We start from the raw sequence: 20,228 nt of genomic DNA, 5'->3' as shown, positions 1-20,228 counted from the left end.
CTTTACCAAGGCAATTTTTCAAATGGGCATTATTTTACATTGATAGGTAGCATTTCCCCTCTAGCATCCCAACATTTATGTTTTTGAGGGAAATATCAATATGGATAAAAAAATGTTAGGATTCGGCAACATCTATTAATTGAGAAAATATAAGATTATTTGGCATTTTCAAAAGGAATACTGTAATGTCTAAGATCTATATGCTACTATTACAAATCCAGATGGGGATGCTCACTTGGCTGAAAGTGTTTAGAATATTGATTTAAACAATGTGATGGACCAAAATGACAATTTTTATGGAAATCAGGCTTTGTTACACAGGTAGCTTTTAACCCCTCCTTAATTAGCATGTACCCTACAGAATCAGTCTTCAAATGTTGGAGGGACTATACGCAAAAGGGACTTCTTTACAATATCTAGCAAACATGCAATAAGTTAGTAATCTTCTGCTACAGAATTTTTAATGAAGTTGGTTCAGATTTTTTGGTTACATCAGTATTATTATAAAACAAAGGGTCTCTAGACCCTTTGCATCTGTTAATATGATCCAATGCTTCATTTAAAAATAAGGACTGATTGTTTACTTATAGCAGCAAAATGTATTATTCAAGCAGTGACATGCGGTGAGGTTTATGGCTGGTGTGGCAGCAATTTTTTTAGACTTGTGGACTTCAACTCCCAGAATTCCACAGCCAGGCATGCTCAGTTCCGATTTAAAGCGACAGCATTTGTTTTTCTCCTTTGCTAAATAAGTTTCCTTCTTTCTTTTTCTTCTCCCTTCCTCCCTCCTCTCTCTCTCTCTCTCTCACACACACACACATAAAGTTGCACCAGGATTCAGGAAATTTAGGTTTTCCTCCTCAGCCCATGTTAGCAATACCATTAGCAGCATTTTGGCTGGCAGGTGTAAGTAGAAGTGGAAATTCATTCCTCTGAAAACATTGTTTTTGCTTATGATTGGATAATTAAAATTTCAGAAGACCCAAAGGCATAGTATTAGAGTGTTACATAGTGCATAAACTAAAGAACTGTCTCAATATGCTCCCTCCCCCCTCTCTCAAACACACACACACACACACACACACACAGTTGCACCAGGACGATGAAGTTTGAATTCCTCCCCCTCCCTCCCTCCGACCCACACGTACCTTTTCCAGCTGTTTCAGAAAGGATTTCAACTCTGCTCTTGCCTCCCATCATGAAAAGAAAAAAAAAGCTAAAAGGAAAAAGGCAAGAGCTGAGGTCAGGCTGAGCTAGTTGCTGCCAGAGTCACCATGGATGACTCTGCTTAGTGCTTAACTGTTTAAAAAAGCCTCTAAAAAGCACCCTCTACAGGAGGAGGCAAGAGAATGACATGCCTCATCTACATCAGGATTTTTTCGGCTTTTAACCCTTGCTTAACTCTGCTCGAGTGATCATAAAACACCAGACTAGATGAGGCATGTCGTTCTCCTGCCGCCTCCTGTACAGGGCACTTTTTAAGAGGCTTTTTTAAACAGTTAAGCACTAAGCAGAGTCATCCATGGTGACTCTGGCAGCAACTAGCTCAGCCTGACCTCAGCTCTCGCCTTCTTCCTTTTACATTTTTTTTTCTTTTCATGATGACAGTGGTGAGGCTCTGCCTCCCCTGATTGCACGTCCCTGTATTCAAGCCTGAACATTTTTGGAGAACTTCAACAACTGTTTTAAGAATTTAAAAAGCTTAATGATTAAACATTAAGAGAAAGTAATAGATATCTCCCTGACCTTATTTTTTTTCTTTTCTCTGTTCTATTAATTAAATAACACACAATCACTGCAAAAAATTAACTTCTGTAGAGATTTATCTAAGCCAAGTTGTCTATCATTAATAAACTAATTCCTTTATTTTTTATCTTAAACTGAACAATTTATAATAGGAACAACTATGCATACTATAAGTAAATAAAAGGAACAACTGATTATTACCAGGATATGGTTGTGTAAAAAGAAAAGACACTATTTTCCCTTAATTTGTAAAGAAATATTTTTATTTTCTTTAAGACAATAATTAATAAACCCCTGCCAGAACAATAATAAAACACCAGACAGAATATTTTGGTATTCAGAAACTACAATGTTTCATGAAGAAGTTGCCTTTTTCAAATATGCAATGAGATCTGCTCTTTCATTTTTATTTTTAATGCCAGCAAAGACCATTTTTGTTCCAGGAATATATTTCTTTGGCTCCTCTAAATATTCCATCAGTGTATCTTCATTCCAGACAATACCTGAAAAATATACATAATTATGCAATATCTATTACATATTCTATTAATATTGTAATAATAACCAACCAGTTACAGGTTTTAAGTCAAAGTATCTGCAAAAAAATTAATTTAATTTCCAAAGCTAAAAAAAGATTGTCAAGCAAATTCCAGTTTTGATTATTGTAAGATCTCATTTAACATTCAGTACATATCTACTCTGTTTAGCTTTTGAAGCACATTTTAATTATCAACTGGTTAATGTTGACTCCCGAACTGGTCAATATTTTAGTTGTATTATTTAAGTAAACACTTCAGCATCTAAATCTAGGTTTCTGACTTTGATATCAAAACCATATGGCATTACCTTTCTAAGATAATCAAATGATTATATATATATTATTACACAATTAATATTCCACAATATAATAATTAGGATTAAATAGTAATACTTAACAAAATATAACTAGAGTAAATTGTCAAGACCGACAACCAAATAAATTTCATTTATTTTGTGTCAAACTTTTCACTTTTCTCACTAAATTGGATCATATTTGTTTTAAAAGACAACGCACAAAATATAATTTTTTCCTAATTGTCACCCTTCAATTATATTGGGGCTACAATTTACAGATTTCCCAGGTGATGTTCTACTAAAATATTGATTAGGGACTCAAATTACTATTTTTTTTAACCAGAGTTGGATTGTAATAGATTTATTAATTATTTTTGTAATTTATTCTTACAAAATTTGGTGTCATTGCAAAATTGATGATACTATATGTGACAGAAGTGAAGATTTATCTGGTGCCCGCCTTCATAGTTTGCCTGGGATAATGCTATAAACCTAAAGAATATTATTTTCTAATTTTTTCAGGGAATTTTTCTGTTATATTTTGTCAAACGTGCTATTTTGAGAATTTGGAACAAATACAAAACAAGGTTTTTCACAAAGGTGCCTCTTTATGTTTCCCCACAGGAAGCTTTTTTAAGAAAAGAAACAGTGATGAGGCCAAACGAGTAAATATTATGGTAAAATATATTTTAACCTGGGTGACCCTACTCTCAAATCTAAGGAGCAGCTAGAATCAGTAGGTCATGTCTGCCATTGGTTTACATATTTACAATTGAAAGAAAGATTTAAATTAGACAAAAAGAATTATCGGTTTAACATTGTTAAAAATGAATTGGAAACTCTATTGTGTGATTATGATGAACAAATTGCTAAAGTCTATAAAATGTTATTGAATTTAAATCTGAAAACTGAACAAGTAAAACATTGTGTGTTTTAGTAGGCAAGGAACTTTAGATATAAGGTAATTCTTGAACAATGGGAGAATACGCGGAATAAAGGTTTAAAATTTATATTAAACCTAAAAGAAATTTTATATAAGATAATGTATCATTGGTATTTAACTCCAGATAAGTCAAGAATGTATAAAGGTATTTCAAATGAATGTTGGAAATGTAAGGGTAGATGTGTGATAAAGCAAAGAAATATTGGAGTAGGATTCATATCTTAATACAGAAATTTCTTAAAGTGAATATTAAAAAAATTCGCAGAGACTTTTCTTTTGGGTTTAAGAAAAAAGACCTGGAAAAAAATCCAGAACTTTGACGTTATATATGTTGACAGCAGCAAAACTACTTTGTGCACAGAAATGGAAGGTCACCTCGATCCCCACTATGGATGAATGGCTGCAAAAATGGATAGACTTTGCAAAGATGGCCAAATTGACTGTCTTGATCAAAGAAAAAAATGCAAATACTTTTATTTCTACTTGGAAACTGCTTCTGGACTTTTTGCTTGAGGCGGAAGAAAATGAAACTTTGATTTTGGGTTTTACCACTTACGGTAGATAGATTTGTTGTTATAGAAATGACTTAGATAGATTTGTTGTTATAGAAATGACTAGTTTATACTATTATGCAAAAGTAAAAACTTGAGGGTTGATGTTTAATGCCTTATTCTACTGCACCAAAGGGAATTGGAAGTCAATGCCTTTTTTTTCTCTCCCCCCCCCCTTGCTTTCTCCCACTCTTTTCTTCCCTTTTCCCTTTCTAATATCCGTACTATTTACTTTTGTATTTTCTTTGTATGCTATGTTATAAACTAATAAAATCGTTTAAATTGAAAAAAATAATGTTAAAGTATATAAAAATAATGTTTCTAACTGAACAAGGGATTTTTAAAAAAATAAGAAATGTTTTACTAATGAATAAATATTAAAAGATGGGCAGCTAAATAAATCCTAAGGAGTAAAGTATTCTGCCGTCTAGCAGCAGCCACCTTTTCCTTCCTTCCTCCCCTTCTCTTCCCCTCCCTCCGACTAACTGTTTCAGCTACTGAAGGAATATAAAGATTATTTTTAATAACAGGGAATAGAAAGCTACTGCCAGAGGAAATGTCTCCTCAATCATCTCTGTACACCATTGTTTCTAATATTCAAGTGATTGTTAAAGCATTGTTTGACCTGTATGATATTATTTCTTTTTATAAGGCAAAATTACAAATATCCAATAGCCTGAGCCAGAAGGGTCAATGGTAAGAAATGTTGGAATCTGTGGTTTGCAATATCTGGAAAGACGTAGCTTTTTCACCGCTATTGTATTACTTCCTCCCCTGAATATATGGGATATATATTTAATGCTGTATTCAATATTATACAACTAGAACTCCCCCATGCAACAGAGTTTCCCTTAGATGCCACTTCACTGCAATCCTGTATATGCCCCCAAATACTAGTATATTTTATAATGTGCTCATAAATACAGTAGAGACATACATAGAATAAATTGAGAGAATTAAGTATGACAGTCTATAATATGATATAAAATGAAGGAAAAGCATATTGCGCTTGTCGATACCATTCTGTCAGAAGCAGATAAAGCTGGATACAATCCAACACTTTTTAAATCAAATCTATATTAACTTCCCCTCTTATCCATATTTAGACTTATTTAATTTGAATTTATGTTCAAGTAAATGTTTCAAGTAAATATGCCCTTGGAATTAGAACTCAAATATAAAAAAAAATATGAAAGGAGTGCTTCCTGCTCAGCAAAACATGTGAATAATCTTGTGCAATTCAAGTAAGTTTCTCTGGACAAGCAAACTTAAGTGGGAGCAATTAACAATATCTGCCTTCTTCAACAGCTGAAAGTAAGTAGATGAAAAAGAAAAAGAAAAGCCAACTGCCATGGGCTGTGCCCAATGTAAAGATGTGTCAGTACAAAACTGAAATAGATAGATACTGATGTATAAAGAATCTAGTCACCCTCTGTCAGAATAAACTAAATAACCAGAAATGACAGCAGCGGAATTTCAGCACTGATTTAGCTGTCACAATGCAAGCCATTACAGCACAAAAAGAAAAAAGTATTGTAGTTAGGAGAGATCAAAAACCCAGTTCAAATTCCTGTTCAGTCATTAAAGTAATTAGCTGGGTTTCCTGTAGGGATATGGTATATGAAAATAAACCATTACCTGAGAAATTTCATGGAATACACACACACACACACACTCCATGAAAATGCTCAAGGTAATGATGCGTATATTAATATATACTATATATATTGTGAATAATGATATAGTTCTATATTGTTGTACAATAGTAGAACAAGACACTGCACTGGAAAACAATTGTAATAGATTTTATTTTCATTACAATCCAACGTTTTTATTTTATTTATATAATCTATATATTTATTTATTATTATTATTATTATTATTAATTAATTAGACTTATATACCGCTTCATAGGGCTTTCAGCCCTCTCTAAGCGGTTTACAGATTTTTAGCAAATTGAGTCAGCAAATTGCCCCCACAGTCTGGGTCCTCATTTCACCCACCTCGGAAGGATGGAAGGCTGAGTCAACCTTGAGCCGGTGAGATTTGAACCGCTGAACTGCAGATAACAGTCAGCTGAAGTGTCCTGCAGTACTGCACCCTAACCACTGCACCACCTCGGCTCCTCATGTATGCTGCCTCCATCCAAGACTCAAGGCAGTACACAGCATAATAAAAATAATAATAGTCCAAAATATTCAGTATGTAAAATGTCATATCTTTGTAACATTATGAAATATACCAACAGTAACATCAACATTAACGATCAGACGGCTAATGAATTGCTATTCTTAAATTGCAGACTTTTCATTCCTTTAAAATACTTTTAGGACTGCTTATCTCATTTAATGATTCTAAGAGGCTCACAAAATCCATAAAACCAAAAACAGATCCCAGGCACCAGACAGTCTCCCTGGTCAATCTCATCTTAGCCTAATGCATGGGGGAAGAGCCACGTTTTGGTAGATTCTGTACCCAAAGCTCCAAGATAAGGAAAAACAGCCAGCCTAAATATTAAAAAGGGAAGGAACAATTCTAACTTCAGGTAGGGAACAAGTTGTTCCAAGGGATCATATCCTGGGGGGAAGGGGTGGCGTAATATTGAGGAGTAGGTACCTACCCCTTGCTTTCTTGACCACTCCATATTAAATGAGGATTCTGCAAATGGCCCCAAATATAAGATAGTCCATAAAATTATAAAGGGCTTTATGGCCAGCTACATTTTGTATCACTCTGAATAGTCCTCAAAGGCAGCTCCATTTAAAGAGGACCCAGTATCTCGTCTCTGAATATAGAAAGCTTAAAAATCAAGCACCATGACTGAAACATATCAGGCCTCTTTACGTTTAGTAAAGATTTCCTCCCTGATGGCTCCAGAATTGCAGTTTAATATGACTAATATTTTCCCATTGTAACATTTGCAATAAATAAAACTCTGCACTGACATAGGCTCCTTGCCAGCTCAAACTACCCCTAGTATAACTACAAATTGTCAAGCTCCACCGTTGGATCTTTACTACATAGGACTGAAAGCAAGGCACAGTTCTGACACAAATTCTTGTAGCATTGGCCTAAGTAGATGCATAGCACACCAAAAATAGAATGAACTATTAATGTAATAATATGTCAAACATCAAACATAAATCATAGATACTCCCTAAAGAAACAGAGTATGCACCTCCACAGAAATGAAGAATCTATAACTCTCAGATACTGGTGACTAACAACTCCAGCATCTCTTACTACTGACATGCTAACCAAGGATGTTTGAATATAGTTTGCCAAAATTAAGAGTGCAGCGAAATCTCCCTCTACCATTATATACAGTGTATTAGAAAGTTGTTTTTGGAAGATATCCAACAACTCTATTTTAGAATGGGAAGTAATCAATAATTGACATTTTTATTTCCCTGACTCTGAAGCCAATTAATTTAGAGGTAGTATTTTAAAATAACTTAATATTGACCCAACTGTTTTATAAAGCAATTTTCATCAAATTGCTCCCACCATTATGCCTATTTACCTATATAATTTACCTTTATTCTTGTTTGCGTCTGTATAAGTAAATCCTGCAGATTGTCCTGTTTTCCGACCAAAGAGTCCCCAGAGATTAGGGCCTGTCTTGTGCTTTCCACCTTTTTCAACTGTGTGGCATTGTGAACATTTCTGAACAAAGATCTTTTTACCCTTTTCAAAATCACCCATGGTAATCTGTGGGGGGAAATGTATAGCAATGAAACTCTGACAGGTTCTGCCATGAAAATCTGACATGTATCTATTCCCCCAAACCTACATTTATGGTTCACTGTTTCCCTCAAAATAAGACCTCTCTGGATAATAAGCCCAAACAGGCTTTTCAGCGCATGTGCTAAAATAAGCCCTCCCCAAAAAATAAGCCCTCCCCAAATATATTGCAACACAGCAGAAGCAATGAGGTGAACTTGCTCACCGTCTCCTGCACCTCAAAAATAATAAGACCTCCCCGAAAATAAGGCCAAGCACTTATTTCGGGGGTCAAAAGAAAATAGGACCCTGCCTTATTTTTGGGGAAAGACGGTATAAATCACAATAAAACAACTTCTAATATGTTACAACAAATTTCTAAAATCAGTGTGTAAAATTAAAATCAAGCAGTTGGATCCTAATCAGGTTATTCAAAAGAAAGATTCATGAGATTTATTTCCAAATAAAATGTACATTGGGTAAATTATTCCATGTAGGCTGGAGTTTTAATAATACTTTTCAAAGACACAGACTCCCTGTACAGGTAGTCTTTGATTTAATTCCATAATAGAGGCTATTATTACAGTCAGAAATTATGCTGGTCATTAAATGAGTCATCATGTGACCAACCTAATTTTATGGTATTATTGCAGCAATTGTTAAGCAAATCACCATGGTTGTTAGGCAATTCAACAGTTGTCTGAAATTTTCAGTTTTTGCCAGAAACCGATTTCCAGCATAAAACATTGTAAATCAATCACATGACTATGGGATGCTGGAAATGAGAGTAAAAGTGGGCTTGTTGCAGAGTGCCCAAAATGCAGTCATGTGGTTGAGAGGGATGAAACAGTTGTCAGAACTTTGAATCCAGGTTTTAGGTACCTTATTTTGGGTCTGTTATAACTTTGAATGTTGTTAAGCGGCCATTTATATGTCAAGGCCTGTAGACAATAGCACTTGATTCTGAATATATATATATAGGAACATGCCCTACTGTCAGATTGCTGATATAACTATTTCAGAATTTTCAAAACCATCAAGGTGCTATTTCTCAAGGTTTCAGAATAGTTTTTTCTTAAAAATCTCCAAATACTAGTTTTTTCCCCATATGTGAACCATTATTTAGTTATACAGTAGTTTTAAATTACTCATCATTCTTGCAGCTGCCAAAGCAATGCAGTGTATGATAATACATTATTATTGTTGCATTAATTGCACATTGCTTCTCTTCTTGGAAAAAAAAACCCAAGCTGAAAATCCTAAACACAAGATGATAAAAATCATTGGCATGTTTTTATATCCTAATAGTTTATGCAGAAGCATTTTTACTTGGTATCCAGAGCTTGATTATGTAGAAAAATCCTGGGGGACTTCCTCAGGATACATAGTCCATAATAGTGGTACAGTGAGATACCACTATAAAGAAAGATTCTTTGAGGAAAGTTTACATTTGAAATACAAATAGTCCTCAACCTACAACCACAATTAAGCCCAAGGTTTCTGTTGCTAAGCGAGACAGTTAAGTGAATTTTGGCCCCCATTTTATGACGTTTCCTGCCACAGCTGTTAAGTGAATCACTGCAGATGCCTCCGGAGCACCGTACTGCAACAGTATCTGGTGCTCGGGGCAGGCTCCGGTACAACCGTACCGGGGCATACTGCCTGCAACCTACCACTGATATAAATCCATAATACAATTCAAGGGCTTTTTTTTTCAATTATAATTTCATAGTCTGAATAGAGGAAGAACTATTTCGAGGTTTTCCTATTCCTATATTTACATGTTTTAAATTTACACCTATTCTCTGGGAAAATTATTTTGCACTTAAGTTTCTGGATTAATTTTCAGTTAAGTTTCTGCTACATGATTTTAACTACAAACAAAAGTGTTTAGGATTGAACCTATTATATATGCAAGGATTCAAGTCACAGGTCTTGATTCAGAATGGAAAGTAATGGATAAAAATACAAACACAATGGTGAGCTACTGTACTTCTGACTCATGCCAAGAAAGCTATATGGTTATGTCCATGAAGTTAATAAGAGTCAAGCTAGACTTCAAATTTACCTCAGAAAACAAAGATATTGCCCCAACACAGGCAATACAAAAGAACTGAAACTTGAAGGAAGGAAATGGTAGTTAAAACCATGGGAAAATAGATTTCAAGAAGCATCTTACCCACATTAAAGATATCTTTAAATACATGCAACACAGGGATGATCTCTAGGAAACTTGATGGACTTTATGGGGAAAAGAAATTGCAAAATGATTGTGCTTACTTCAGAAAACATGATAGGTACTGGGGTTAAGAAGAATATATTATGAGTCTGAGGCAAATATCATAGCCAGAGAAGATGTGCCTTGACCAAAACAACCTTATTGCTAAATCCAAGCCCTGTTCATCTAATCTTTTAACAAAACATTGTAATCCATCTGTAAAACCATTCTCTATTTTAGAGGACAGAAAAGTGACTAGTGTAGCATATTTAAAAAAAAGGTTTGAGGAAATGGGGCTATAAAGTTATAGAACAATTTAAAGACTGTTTTGGGCAAATTGGGAAAGGATTTTGAAGAACTCTTTAAATGGCTGTCCCATTATAAAGAATAACTTGGCTTTTGTGTAGGTTAAGCCCTATCTTCCTTTCAAAATTCTGTAACAGTGGGTTCTTAGAAAACTTTCACATAGTTCCTTTCCATAGTCTCCTGAACAAATGTCCTAAAGTTATAATTAAGGCATGGTCCTCTTTTAATTTTGTAATTGGTTTCATAGAAAAATATCTAGATAGTTTTCACAAGTGAAAAGTTGTGCTCGGACTAGCTATTCAATATTTAGTTGTGAGAAAAAAATTGAAGAAAATAATTAGAAAAGTTAAAAAAATAAAGCTTCCACTATTTTATTACCTTCACATTTGGCATTTTCACCATACCTAAGACTCTAGGGCACAGTTAACATCGTGATAATTTTTTAAAAGATAATATAAAGCTGTAAGGATTGAGAAATAATCAATAATAATAATCAATATAAGGGACAACTTGAAAAAGTATATTTGAAGCATTTTAACAGAGGAAAAAAAAGAAAGAGGGTACATGTCAGAAACTTGTTAACTTTCCATAGAAAAAGCTTGGGTTAAAATAATGTATGGTATACTCTGCGTAGGTCCTCCTTTATATACACCACCACAAACCTTATCACTCCATAAAAATAATTTGTCATTTCATAATGCACACAGAGGAATCTATTGAAAAATGCACAGGATACACAAAGACTTGGTTTTTCCCTTAGATGGAAGTTTCAATAAATTATGATTACTAGCAAAATACAACAGCATACATAAAACTACAGAACATTTAATATAAAATAGATGTATAGGTAATCCTCAACTTATGACGACAATAAAGCCCAGAATTTATGTTGCTAAGTGAGAAATTGTTAAGCGAGTTTTGTCCTGTTTTACGATTTTTCTTGCCACATTTATTAAGCAAATCACTACAATTGTTAGTCACACAATTGTTAACTGAATCTGGCTTCCCCATTGACTTTGCTCGTCAGAGGATTGGAAAATATGATCACATGACTCCAGGACACTACAACTGTCATAAAGATGAACCCGTTGTCAAGTATAAGTATAATCTTTATTGTCATTGTACTTAAATACAACGAAATTGGTACAGTACAGTATCTGCATGTAAAATCATGGGGTTTTCCCCACTAACTACGTGCACAGGGATTATTCTTTATACTATTTATGTTGTTTGTATTTTTTGTCATGGATTGCACCAGTGAGGCTAAAACCAATTTCATTGTATACAAGATCTACAATGACAATAAAGGCTATACTATATCTGACCATGAGGGATGGTGTAATGTTCACATAAGTGTGAAAAATGCTCATGAGTCCCTTTTTTCACTGCTGTTGTAACTTGGAACTGTTGTCACTAAATGAACTAAGTCATTCGTTACACAATTGTGTGACAATCTGAGGAATTAGTTTCACCTGAAGTGAAAAACCTCTACATATTATTCAAAATTAAGGTGCATTGGTGTATTCATATGTGATGATGATTTGGGCTTCATAAACTAAGGGTGCAAAACTAAAAAAAAAATGTATTGGAACACCTTTCAGTTCAATTAAAAATAAACGAAAGGGAACAAACGGTCCCTTCTGTCTGTGCGGCTGTGTCCTCGGTCACCGTCAGCGGAGGGAGAAAGAGGCAGCACCCCCTCTTCGATAATAACGAAATATTGAGAGCGAAGCACTTCGCAATAGCAGTAAAATATAGGCAGGAAACCCTCTCTCCGTCCTGCCTACCTCTTTTAAGTCAGAGCCGGATCAAGTCACTTTCTACGCTAGCTTGGCTTTTCCTCCTGGCTCGAGGCCGAACCCTCCCGCCAAATCGCGTCAAACCGAACGGGCCGAGATCACACTTTCCGCACGCATTTCGAGCCGCCCAGGGAGAGCAAGCCAATTACGTCACAGTAGCATCGACCAATCGGAGGCAAGCGTGCCGCGGCTTGTCCACTGCCGATTGGGCCGTTTTAGCTCACAGAAGGATCTATCGGTTGCAAGAACCGCTGAGGTGCCTTGGGAAGTGGGGGGGGGGGGGGTGTTGCGCTTTCCATTGTCGGCGGAGTATCGCCGTTGTCAGCTTTTTCCTCAGCTTCTTTTTCCTATCTTTTTCCCCCTCACGCATTAGCCTCATATGGGACAGCAGGTCTACTGAAGGTAGATAGATTAGATAGATAGATAGATAGATAGATAGATAGATAGATAGATAGATAGATAGATAGATAGATAGATAGATAGATAGATAGATAGATAGACAGACAGACAGACAGACAGACAGACAGACAGACAGACAGACAGACAGACAGACAGACAGAGATAGATATTAGATAGATAGATAGATAGATAGATAGATAGACAGATAGACAGACAGACAGACAGACAGACAGAGATAGATATTAGATAGATAGATAGATAGATAGATAGATAGATAGATAGAGATAGATATTAGATAGATAGATAGATAGATAGATAGATAGATAGATAGATAGATAGATAGATAGTTAGATTAGATAGATTAGATATGATAGATTAGATAGATAGGATAGATAGATAGATAGATAGATAGATAGATAGATAGATAGATAGATAGATAGATAGATAGATAGATAGATAAAGAGAAAAAGAAAGGGAGAGAGAAATTCTTTATTGGCCAAGTATGATTGGACACCCAAGGAATTTGTCTTTGTTGACTATTCTCAGTGTACATAATGGCCAATAAACAAAACAACAATGGTAAATATTCTATTCTTTCTGTCACAAAAGTGTTCAAACCTGGAGAATATGTTTACGTTCAAGTACAAAAGGTTTTCCCGTGCAAAAGGATCGTTTGCTTTTTCCCACAGCAGCTGCAACAGTGGTCCGAGCCCCCCCCCCCCAAAAAAAATAAACCTGGAAATCCCAGGAAACTTAATAAATCCGTGTTGTGATTGACTGCATCGCAGACAAGAGTGCAGAATCGCGCGAAGGAGCCTGGTTTAATTTTCCCCATCCGTGCAGGGCTGCAAAAATTCGTCTGACCACTAACTGGCGGCAGAGAAACACGGAAGCTCGTCGTGCGGATTTCCACAGGCCAGGTGTTCGGATTGTAGGGAGCCCGAAATAAATGATGCTAGTAAATCTGTATGATCTTGGTAAGATGGCGATGCTGTTGACGGCGGTTGCTATCCAGAACCGGTGAAACCGGAGGATGAACCATGTTCCCTCGGAGCTTTTTGAAAACTCCCTTCCCGTCCTACAGTTGCCTTTCGCGCATTGGAGAGAGAATGACTCCGAAATGAAACATCCAGGAACCTTCTCTCCTTTCCGGGAACCCCGTAACTCTGGAGACCGTTTATCGTCGCACTCATCGTCTGAATCCGCAACTTTGCCGGCAAGGCTGTGTACAGCGAATGGAAGCCGAAGGATGCGGTGCTTGTAAAGTGACGAACCTCCCGACACTGATGTAACAATATTGTGACTCTGAGCAAGAGGATGCTACATTCTTTGATTGCTAATAGTGGAAATACGCACCTACTTCTGAATTGTTGGGATCTATATAGGATGAAGAACGATGGAACGCATGTGTTTAAAGACCAGTAACTGCACGAGTTGAGGCGACCACTAGATGGCAGTAGGGAGATGCAGGAAACCCTAACTATGCATTTTGCATCTTGATGGGTCACATTTTTTTAAATCCATGTAGTCTTTTTACCAGAACCAGCAATGGTATGACTCTATCCCATACATATATTACTTTCTTTCTGTCATTATTAGGGGAAGGGGAAGGGAGGAAGGAAGGAAGGAAGGAAAGAAGGAAAGAAGGAAGGAAGGAGAAAGAGGGAAGGAAGGAAAGAAAGAAAGAAAGAAAGAAAGAAAGAAAGAAAGAAAGAAAGAAAGAAAGAAAGAAAGAAAGAAAGAAAGACTGACTGACTTCTGTCAAAAGAAACTAAAGGAACCCAGAAAGCCACTGCAAAGTTGCAGAGAAGTTGAGAGGAGAGTCACAAGACTTCTCTTTTCTTTCTCCTCAGAGCAGCATCACTACAAGAAGAATTTTTATTTAATTCGTTCCCAGCAATTCTAAACAAAATTGCTTGAGGACTTTTCACTTTTAATATACATACATACATACATACATACATACATACATACATACATACATATATGTTATATTTATGCTGATAAATAAATAAAGGGAGACTAGTATAGATCTATTTCAAGCTATTTAGCTCTCATCAGCTAGCCATACCCAAGTTTGGGAATCAGCTAGCTGATGAGAGCTAAATAGCTTGAAATAGATCTATACTAGTCTCCCTTTATTTATTTATCAGCATAAATATAACAAATGTAACAAAAAGGCAACAGTAAAAAAAATATTGGGTTTCTGTCTGGATGGTCTCTTGTGACGAGCCGAAGACAGAGAGTGGAAGTGTGACCTTCCTCCCATATTTGGGCATACCAGGGGTTGTGACTTATACATACATACATACATACATACATACATACATACATACATATATATATATATATATATATATATATATATATATATGACAAGCTTTCCTTAGTTGGGAACTCTAGTCATTTAGAAGTATCTATGGAAGGGAAAGAATTGCAGATTACTTACCTTCCAATGATTAAAAGCATTAACTGTTTGCAAAGCTGGAGAAAATCTAGTCTAGAGTTGCATTATCAATAATCCTGAGCCTCTTTCTTACAGAACAGTTGATCTATGTGGTCAATTGACTAGAATGAGCAAACAATTCTTTTATGCTATTATTCATGCTTCTGTTTGTACCTGTCAACTGGACAGCTAAAAGGACAGTTGCATATTGTGTGATAAAGATTAATAAAACAAGGAATATGGAGAAATTCTTGAGTAAAATGCATTACGAAAGAAACATCTGTTCTTGTGACTGGCTAAGCTGTCAAAGTCTAACAATACACCTCAATCCCCACATGAAATGGTTACTGAAGATCAGAGTCATGATACTACAGGCTTTTAGAGTGGAATGGGATATAATATTTTTACCAGATTTATGTTATAGATAGTCAATGCCTGTACAGAGAAAAAAGCCATGAGACAAAGTTCATTAGCAAATATATTTTACTTTTTTAGTGAAGACTTAATAACATTTATACCGTAAGTAAAAAATAAATAAAAACAAGGAAATAATGTACAATATAGCAATTGGCAAATACTACATGTTAATTTCTAAATTATAATTCTTGGATTTTAATGTACTGGTAAATCCACTACAATATATACTTAACTTTTAGAACCAATTGAGAAGCTTCCAAATTGATTTTTCAGGCATGCCCCATGGCTTCCATATCCTAAACATCTGTGATGGCGAACTTATGGCACGCATGCCACAGGTGGCACACAGAGCCCTCTCTGCAGGCAGGCTAGCCATCGCCCTAGCCCAGCTCCATGCATGCACACATGCCTCCCGCCAGCCAGATGGTCTTCAGGTTTCTGCCGTGCATGCACGGAGGGCAGGGCGCATGCGGATGATGCATGCACACATGTGTAGGGGCAGGATGCATGCACGGGGAGCACCTACATTGCATTTTGGGACCTTGCAGGACGCCCCCATGCCCCATTTTGGCTACCAGGTTGGTGCAGAAGGCCTTCCAGGCTCAAAACAGGGCAAGAGGAGGGCATGTGAGCCTTCCCCATGCCCCAGTTTGGGGCATGGGGAAGGCTCCAACCCGGGAGCAGGGGAGCATGGGGGGGGTCACGTAAGCATGCGTGGGGGGATCGCATACATGGGGGTAAAGCACATGCAGGGAGAGTCATGCGCAGGGCAGGGGTCTGCAGGGGGGTTGCTCACACATTGCATCATGGGTGCAGGCACATGGGTGCGGTGTCATGCATGTGCATGCTTTTGGCACACGACGACAAAAAGGTTACCCTTCACTGCTATATATGCTACGTGATTGGCTGTAGCATTCCAGCCTCGGTTTCAGGGATGATGAAGTATCCAGCAGACAACTTCAGCTATCTCCTTGTCCACCTGCCTCTCAGTCCTATGTCATAATTACTGGTGGACAAAAAAAAAACATACATTCCAGTAAGCACCAACCCAATACAGAAACAACATCATCAAGAGAACCCTTGATGACCTAATCAAGAAAGGGCAAATCAAAAAAGAATAATGGTAACAGATGAAAAGCAGCAGACTCATTTCCCCCCACTTCTATAAATGCTTAAAAATACACAACCCAAACATACCTCTTCATCCAATTGTATCATAATTAGGGAACACAATGTGCCAAATTACTTATAAAAAAGCTTGGATAGCTCATAGATGAGAACAAATATTCTATCGACACCCCACAACAATGTCTCTAGAAATTCTAAGACCTAAAAGTAGAAGAAGGTGAAATTATGGTTTCATTCAATGTTATAGCACTCTTATGCCTATAAATTTAGAACTAGCAAAAGCATTCAAGATGGCAGTACGAAAGAACACATTTGACCTAGCAAAACACTAAGATCACAATATCCAGAATTATGGACCTCATCATCCTCTGACTCACTATCTACATTCAGTTTTATGGACCAATATACCAACAAATCAGAGGAAAACCCATGGGAACATTACTCTTCAGAATCATAGCATAGACCACAATGCAGTGTCTAGAAATTTTAGCATTCCCACACATAGAATGAAAAGTGTGGATCCATTGTGTAGTGTGTGTATTTGCTAGCCTCATTTAGTAAAAGGAGAAAAAAAATCCCAATCTCTTTGCATATTTATGCCTGTGTTTGACCTGGGCCAGGGCATCCTCTCCAGCAGGCAACACCCAGATAAGCAGGGATTAACAACAGACAAACAATCAAGCAAAAGCAATACCCTTATCAAGGAACTCTCAATGACAATAACCACATGCCCACCAACATTGGCAGAGCAAACTGCTATATAGAAACCCCACCCTCCCTAGCATTAACTTTTCTTGGTTGGGTAATGAAATGTCTGCAAATAATCAACCAAGCACAGAAGGTACCACATATTCCACAATTCAATCCTGAGCGACATATATTCTCTTTTTTTGGAAGCAGTTAAATAAATTATGAAACAAGCAAACTTGCTAAATCTTTCTACTTTGCAAAGTATGAGATAATGCCAATTATCGACACTTCTTGGGGGGGGGGGGTGTCCATTAAAACAATGTTTCCTTCAAATGAGAAACTTAGCTTCTTTGAATGAATCAGTCTAAGTAGTTCCATTAATGTTTTCACCGGATACATTCATCTCAGGGGGTGGCCAGCTGAAATGCATCTTTATTGCAATGACAAGTTGTAGGCAATGGATACTGTACATAAAAAACCTGATTCCCAAAGAGGTTTGTGTGTGTGTATGCATATGTGTGTAGATTTTTCTAATCACGTCTGATTCTACAGAACTAGAAAATGGCACTATAAAATTCATTTCATTTCTATCAACCCCCGCCCCCCTTTGACAGGCTATAAAGTTCCCAGCCTTATTTATTTCATAATGGGGAGGATACTACATAAAAGCAGCTTCCTGAGGGATATGGAATAGCAGCATTAATTAGCTGCACTGAGACAGAAAGGCAAGGCTAGTATAGATCCAGAGATCTTCTGAGAAGAGATTTATGACCTCCCACCTTTCACTCTTCTTTCAGCCCTGCCACTGTAGAAGATTTCTTTTCTCGCTGGTGAGAATATTGAATGCTAGGCAGATAGCATGGTCAGCCACTACACTTCTTAATAAAATCTAATTTATAGTAAACTCTTGGCCTTTTTTTTGTCCTTGTAAGTGGACATTCAAATGTATTTAAATGAACTGTAATCCACAAATGATGGTGTATCAATATTAGTGTGAGCTTTCAAATAGACATGGTTAGATCTCAACATCAAATAGTTGAAAAACAACAGAGAAGTATAGATAAAACAAGTGAAGATGGTTCCATAGGTAACCTGACACTGTGTCTTGTAGGGCTTTATAGATCATAAGCACCACCTTGAATCTGATCCAGAAGTAAGCTGATCACCCAATGCAGCTCATACATTGTTACACACACACTATTCTCCGGATGCTCAAAATTGCCTACGTGGCTGCATTTTGTAACAGCTGAAGCTTTTGGATACTTTTTAGGAGTAGCCTCATGTAGATTGCATTGCAATTTATATAAATCAGTAAAGATATTATGACAAGATGCCCCAAGGGCTATTGTAGTACCTTCCCACTAAACGAGGCAGATAAATACCTTGGTTGAGCATTGAGCATCTCTTCCTAACCCTATTTGCTCTTCTAATTGAACATTGTCCTGCTGCATCCATTTGATTAAACTCCCATGGAGTTGTCTAGAAAGCCACTAATTATACTAAGAAAGTTAATTGAATAGTGAATATTAGTCAGATTTACCTTGTTTCTTCTTTTATATATTGGCATTGTAATAGATCTAATCCATCTAAACCTTAAAATATAGTATTTGTTACCTATTCAAAATAATTGCCTGCTCTTGATCTAAGTTATGAACCATTGAGCAAAAATATGAGTTATTGGTAATATGTGTTGTAAATACATGGGTATAGTAAAATAAGGGACATACGTTTCCCTTTTCTTAAAAAAATGTCTATGGCTTCTTCAAGTGTAAACTTAGAGCAATACATTTGGATAGGTAACACATTTCAAATTTTAGTAACATTTTCAAAAGCAGATATTAGAGAGTCTATGTAGTAGTCATTGATTGGGTCCACTCCTACTTTGACCCAAGGACACTGCAAAGTACCTCAGAGCAAGGAGTTAATTCCTGTGTGGAAAAGATCATTCTTGGATATCTGGAGAATACTTTTTAGTGACAGTAATGTTTTAATATTGGCAAATTAAATACATCCCCTCTAACATTTTATCAAATAAGGAGAGCAAAGATGTATGGGGTAATTTTAAGATTGTTAAGCAATGTTTTAAACAGTATTCATGTCTGCTCACAATATCTACTGCATTCCCAATCAATTTGTTGATTATTTCAATATATTAATTTCACCCTTGCATGGCACTATAATTTTGAGTCTGCCTGCTTTCTTGTCTATTGTTTTTCTCTCTCTGATTCTTTTATGGTGGGGTGGTTCCTATATTGTCTGGACAAATATTCCTTGAATCAGCTTACATTATAGTATTGCCCTCTCCTTTCTTAGGCCTGGCTATCTTCCAAAGTCTTTGCTGTTCTATTCTGCTCATTCATTCAAACAAACTTACCTAATCATTTTCAGTTTCTTTGAGTACAGATTAATTCAACCAATCATTATTAACAGCTTTACCAAACATAATAAACCCAACACAAACATCTATATTGTACTATTGACTGCCTCCCTTATTTAGTTGCAAATATGTTATTGTTTTTAAAAAATGGCTTTATATTTTTAGGATTTTAAAAGATTCCAGATTCCAGCCTTAGATGCCTTTTGAATTTACTTTGCAGTATGCTGCTTTGTACAGTATTGTTTTCTGTTCCGTTTCCTTTCATTCTTGCTTGGAAGTGTACCTTGAATAAGTTATGAATTACGATACAGTATCTTCACCTTAAACTCTTCTCATCTGTTCCACAGCTACATTGCACAATGAGCTCTCAGTTTCTTGCTGTATCTTCTATAACTGTGTCATCTAATGAACCTAATGGAGATTAAAGTTTATCTTGAATAATAATAATAATGGCACTGTGTTTACATTTGTGTGATCTTTTGCAATTATGTCAAAATGATTGGTTCATTTGGACAAGACTGGTGGTGACTGTCATCTGGAGTCAACTAATCCCCACAACACTGTCAAATTATCTACTAAGACTGTATTACTATTCTTCTCTTCCTTCCTAGTACCTATCTCTTTCCACTTATGACTATAACCATGTTGCTT

General features: G+C 36.3%; 1 protein-coding gene across 1 annotated transcript; it reads right to left on the bottom strand.

Moving 5' to 3' along the window:
* Window positions 1–2,100: 2,100 nt before the first annotated feature.
* Window positions 2,101–9,099, bottom strand: LOC116511776 (cytochrome c iso-1/iso-2). The gene is made up of 3 exons (XM_032221968.1): window positions 9,091–9,099; window positions 7,611–7,779; window positions 2,101–2,249 (listed from the first exon to the last, which is right to left on the bottom strand). The coding sequence occupies exons 2-3, from the start codon at window positions 7,777–7,779 to the stop codon at window positions 2,101–2,103; spliced, it is 318 nt and encodes a 105-aa protein (XP_032077859.1). The 5' UTR covers window positions 9,091–9,099.
* Between the last annotated feature and the right edge of the window lie 11,129 nt (window positions 9,100–20,228).

The sequence above is a fragment of the Thamnophis elegans genome, chromosome 1, assembly GCF_009769535.1.
Source record: "Thamnophis elegans isolate rThaEle1 chromosome 1, rThaEle1.pri, whole genome shotgun sequence".
In the NCBI taxonomy this organism is placed as follows: Eukaryota; Metazoa; Chordata; class Lepidosauria; order Squamata; family Colubridae; genus Thamnophis; species Thamnophis elegans.
The sequence above is the reverse complement of the archived record's forward strand: the minus strand, read 5'-3'. Positions and strand labels throughout refer to the sequence as shown.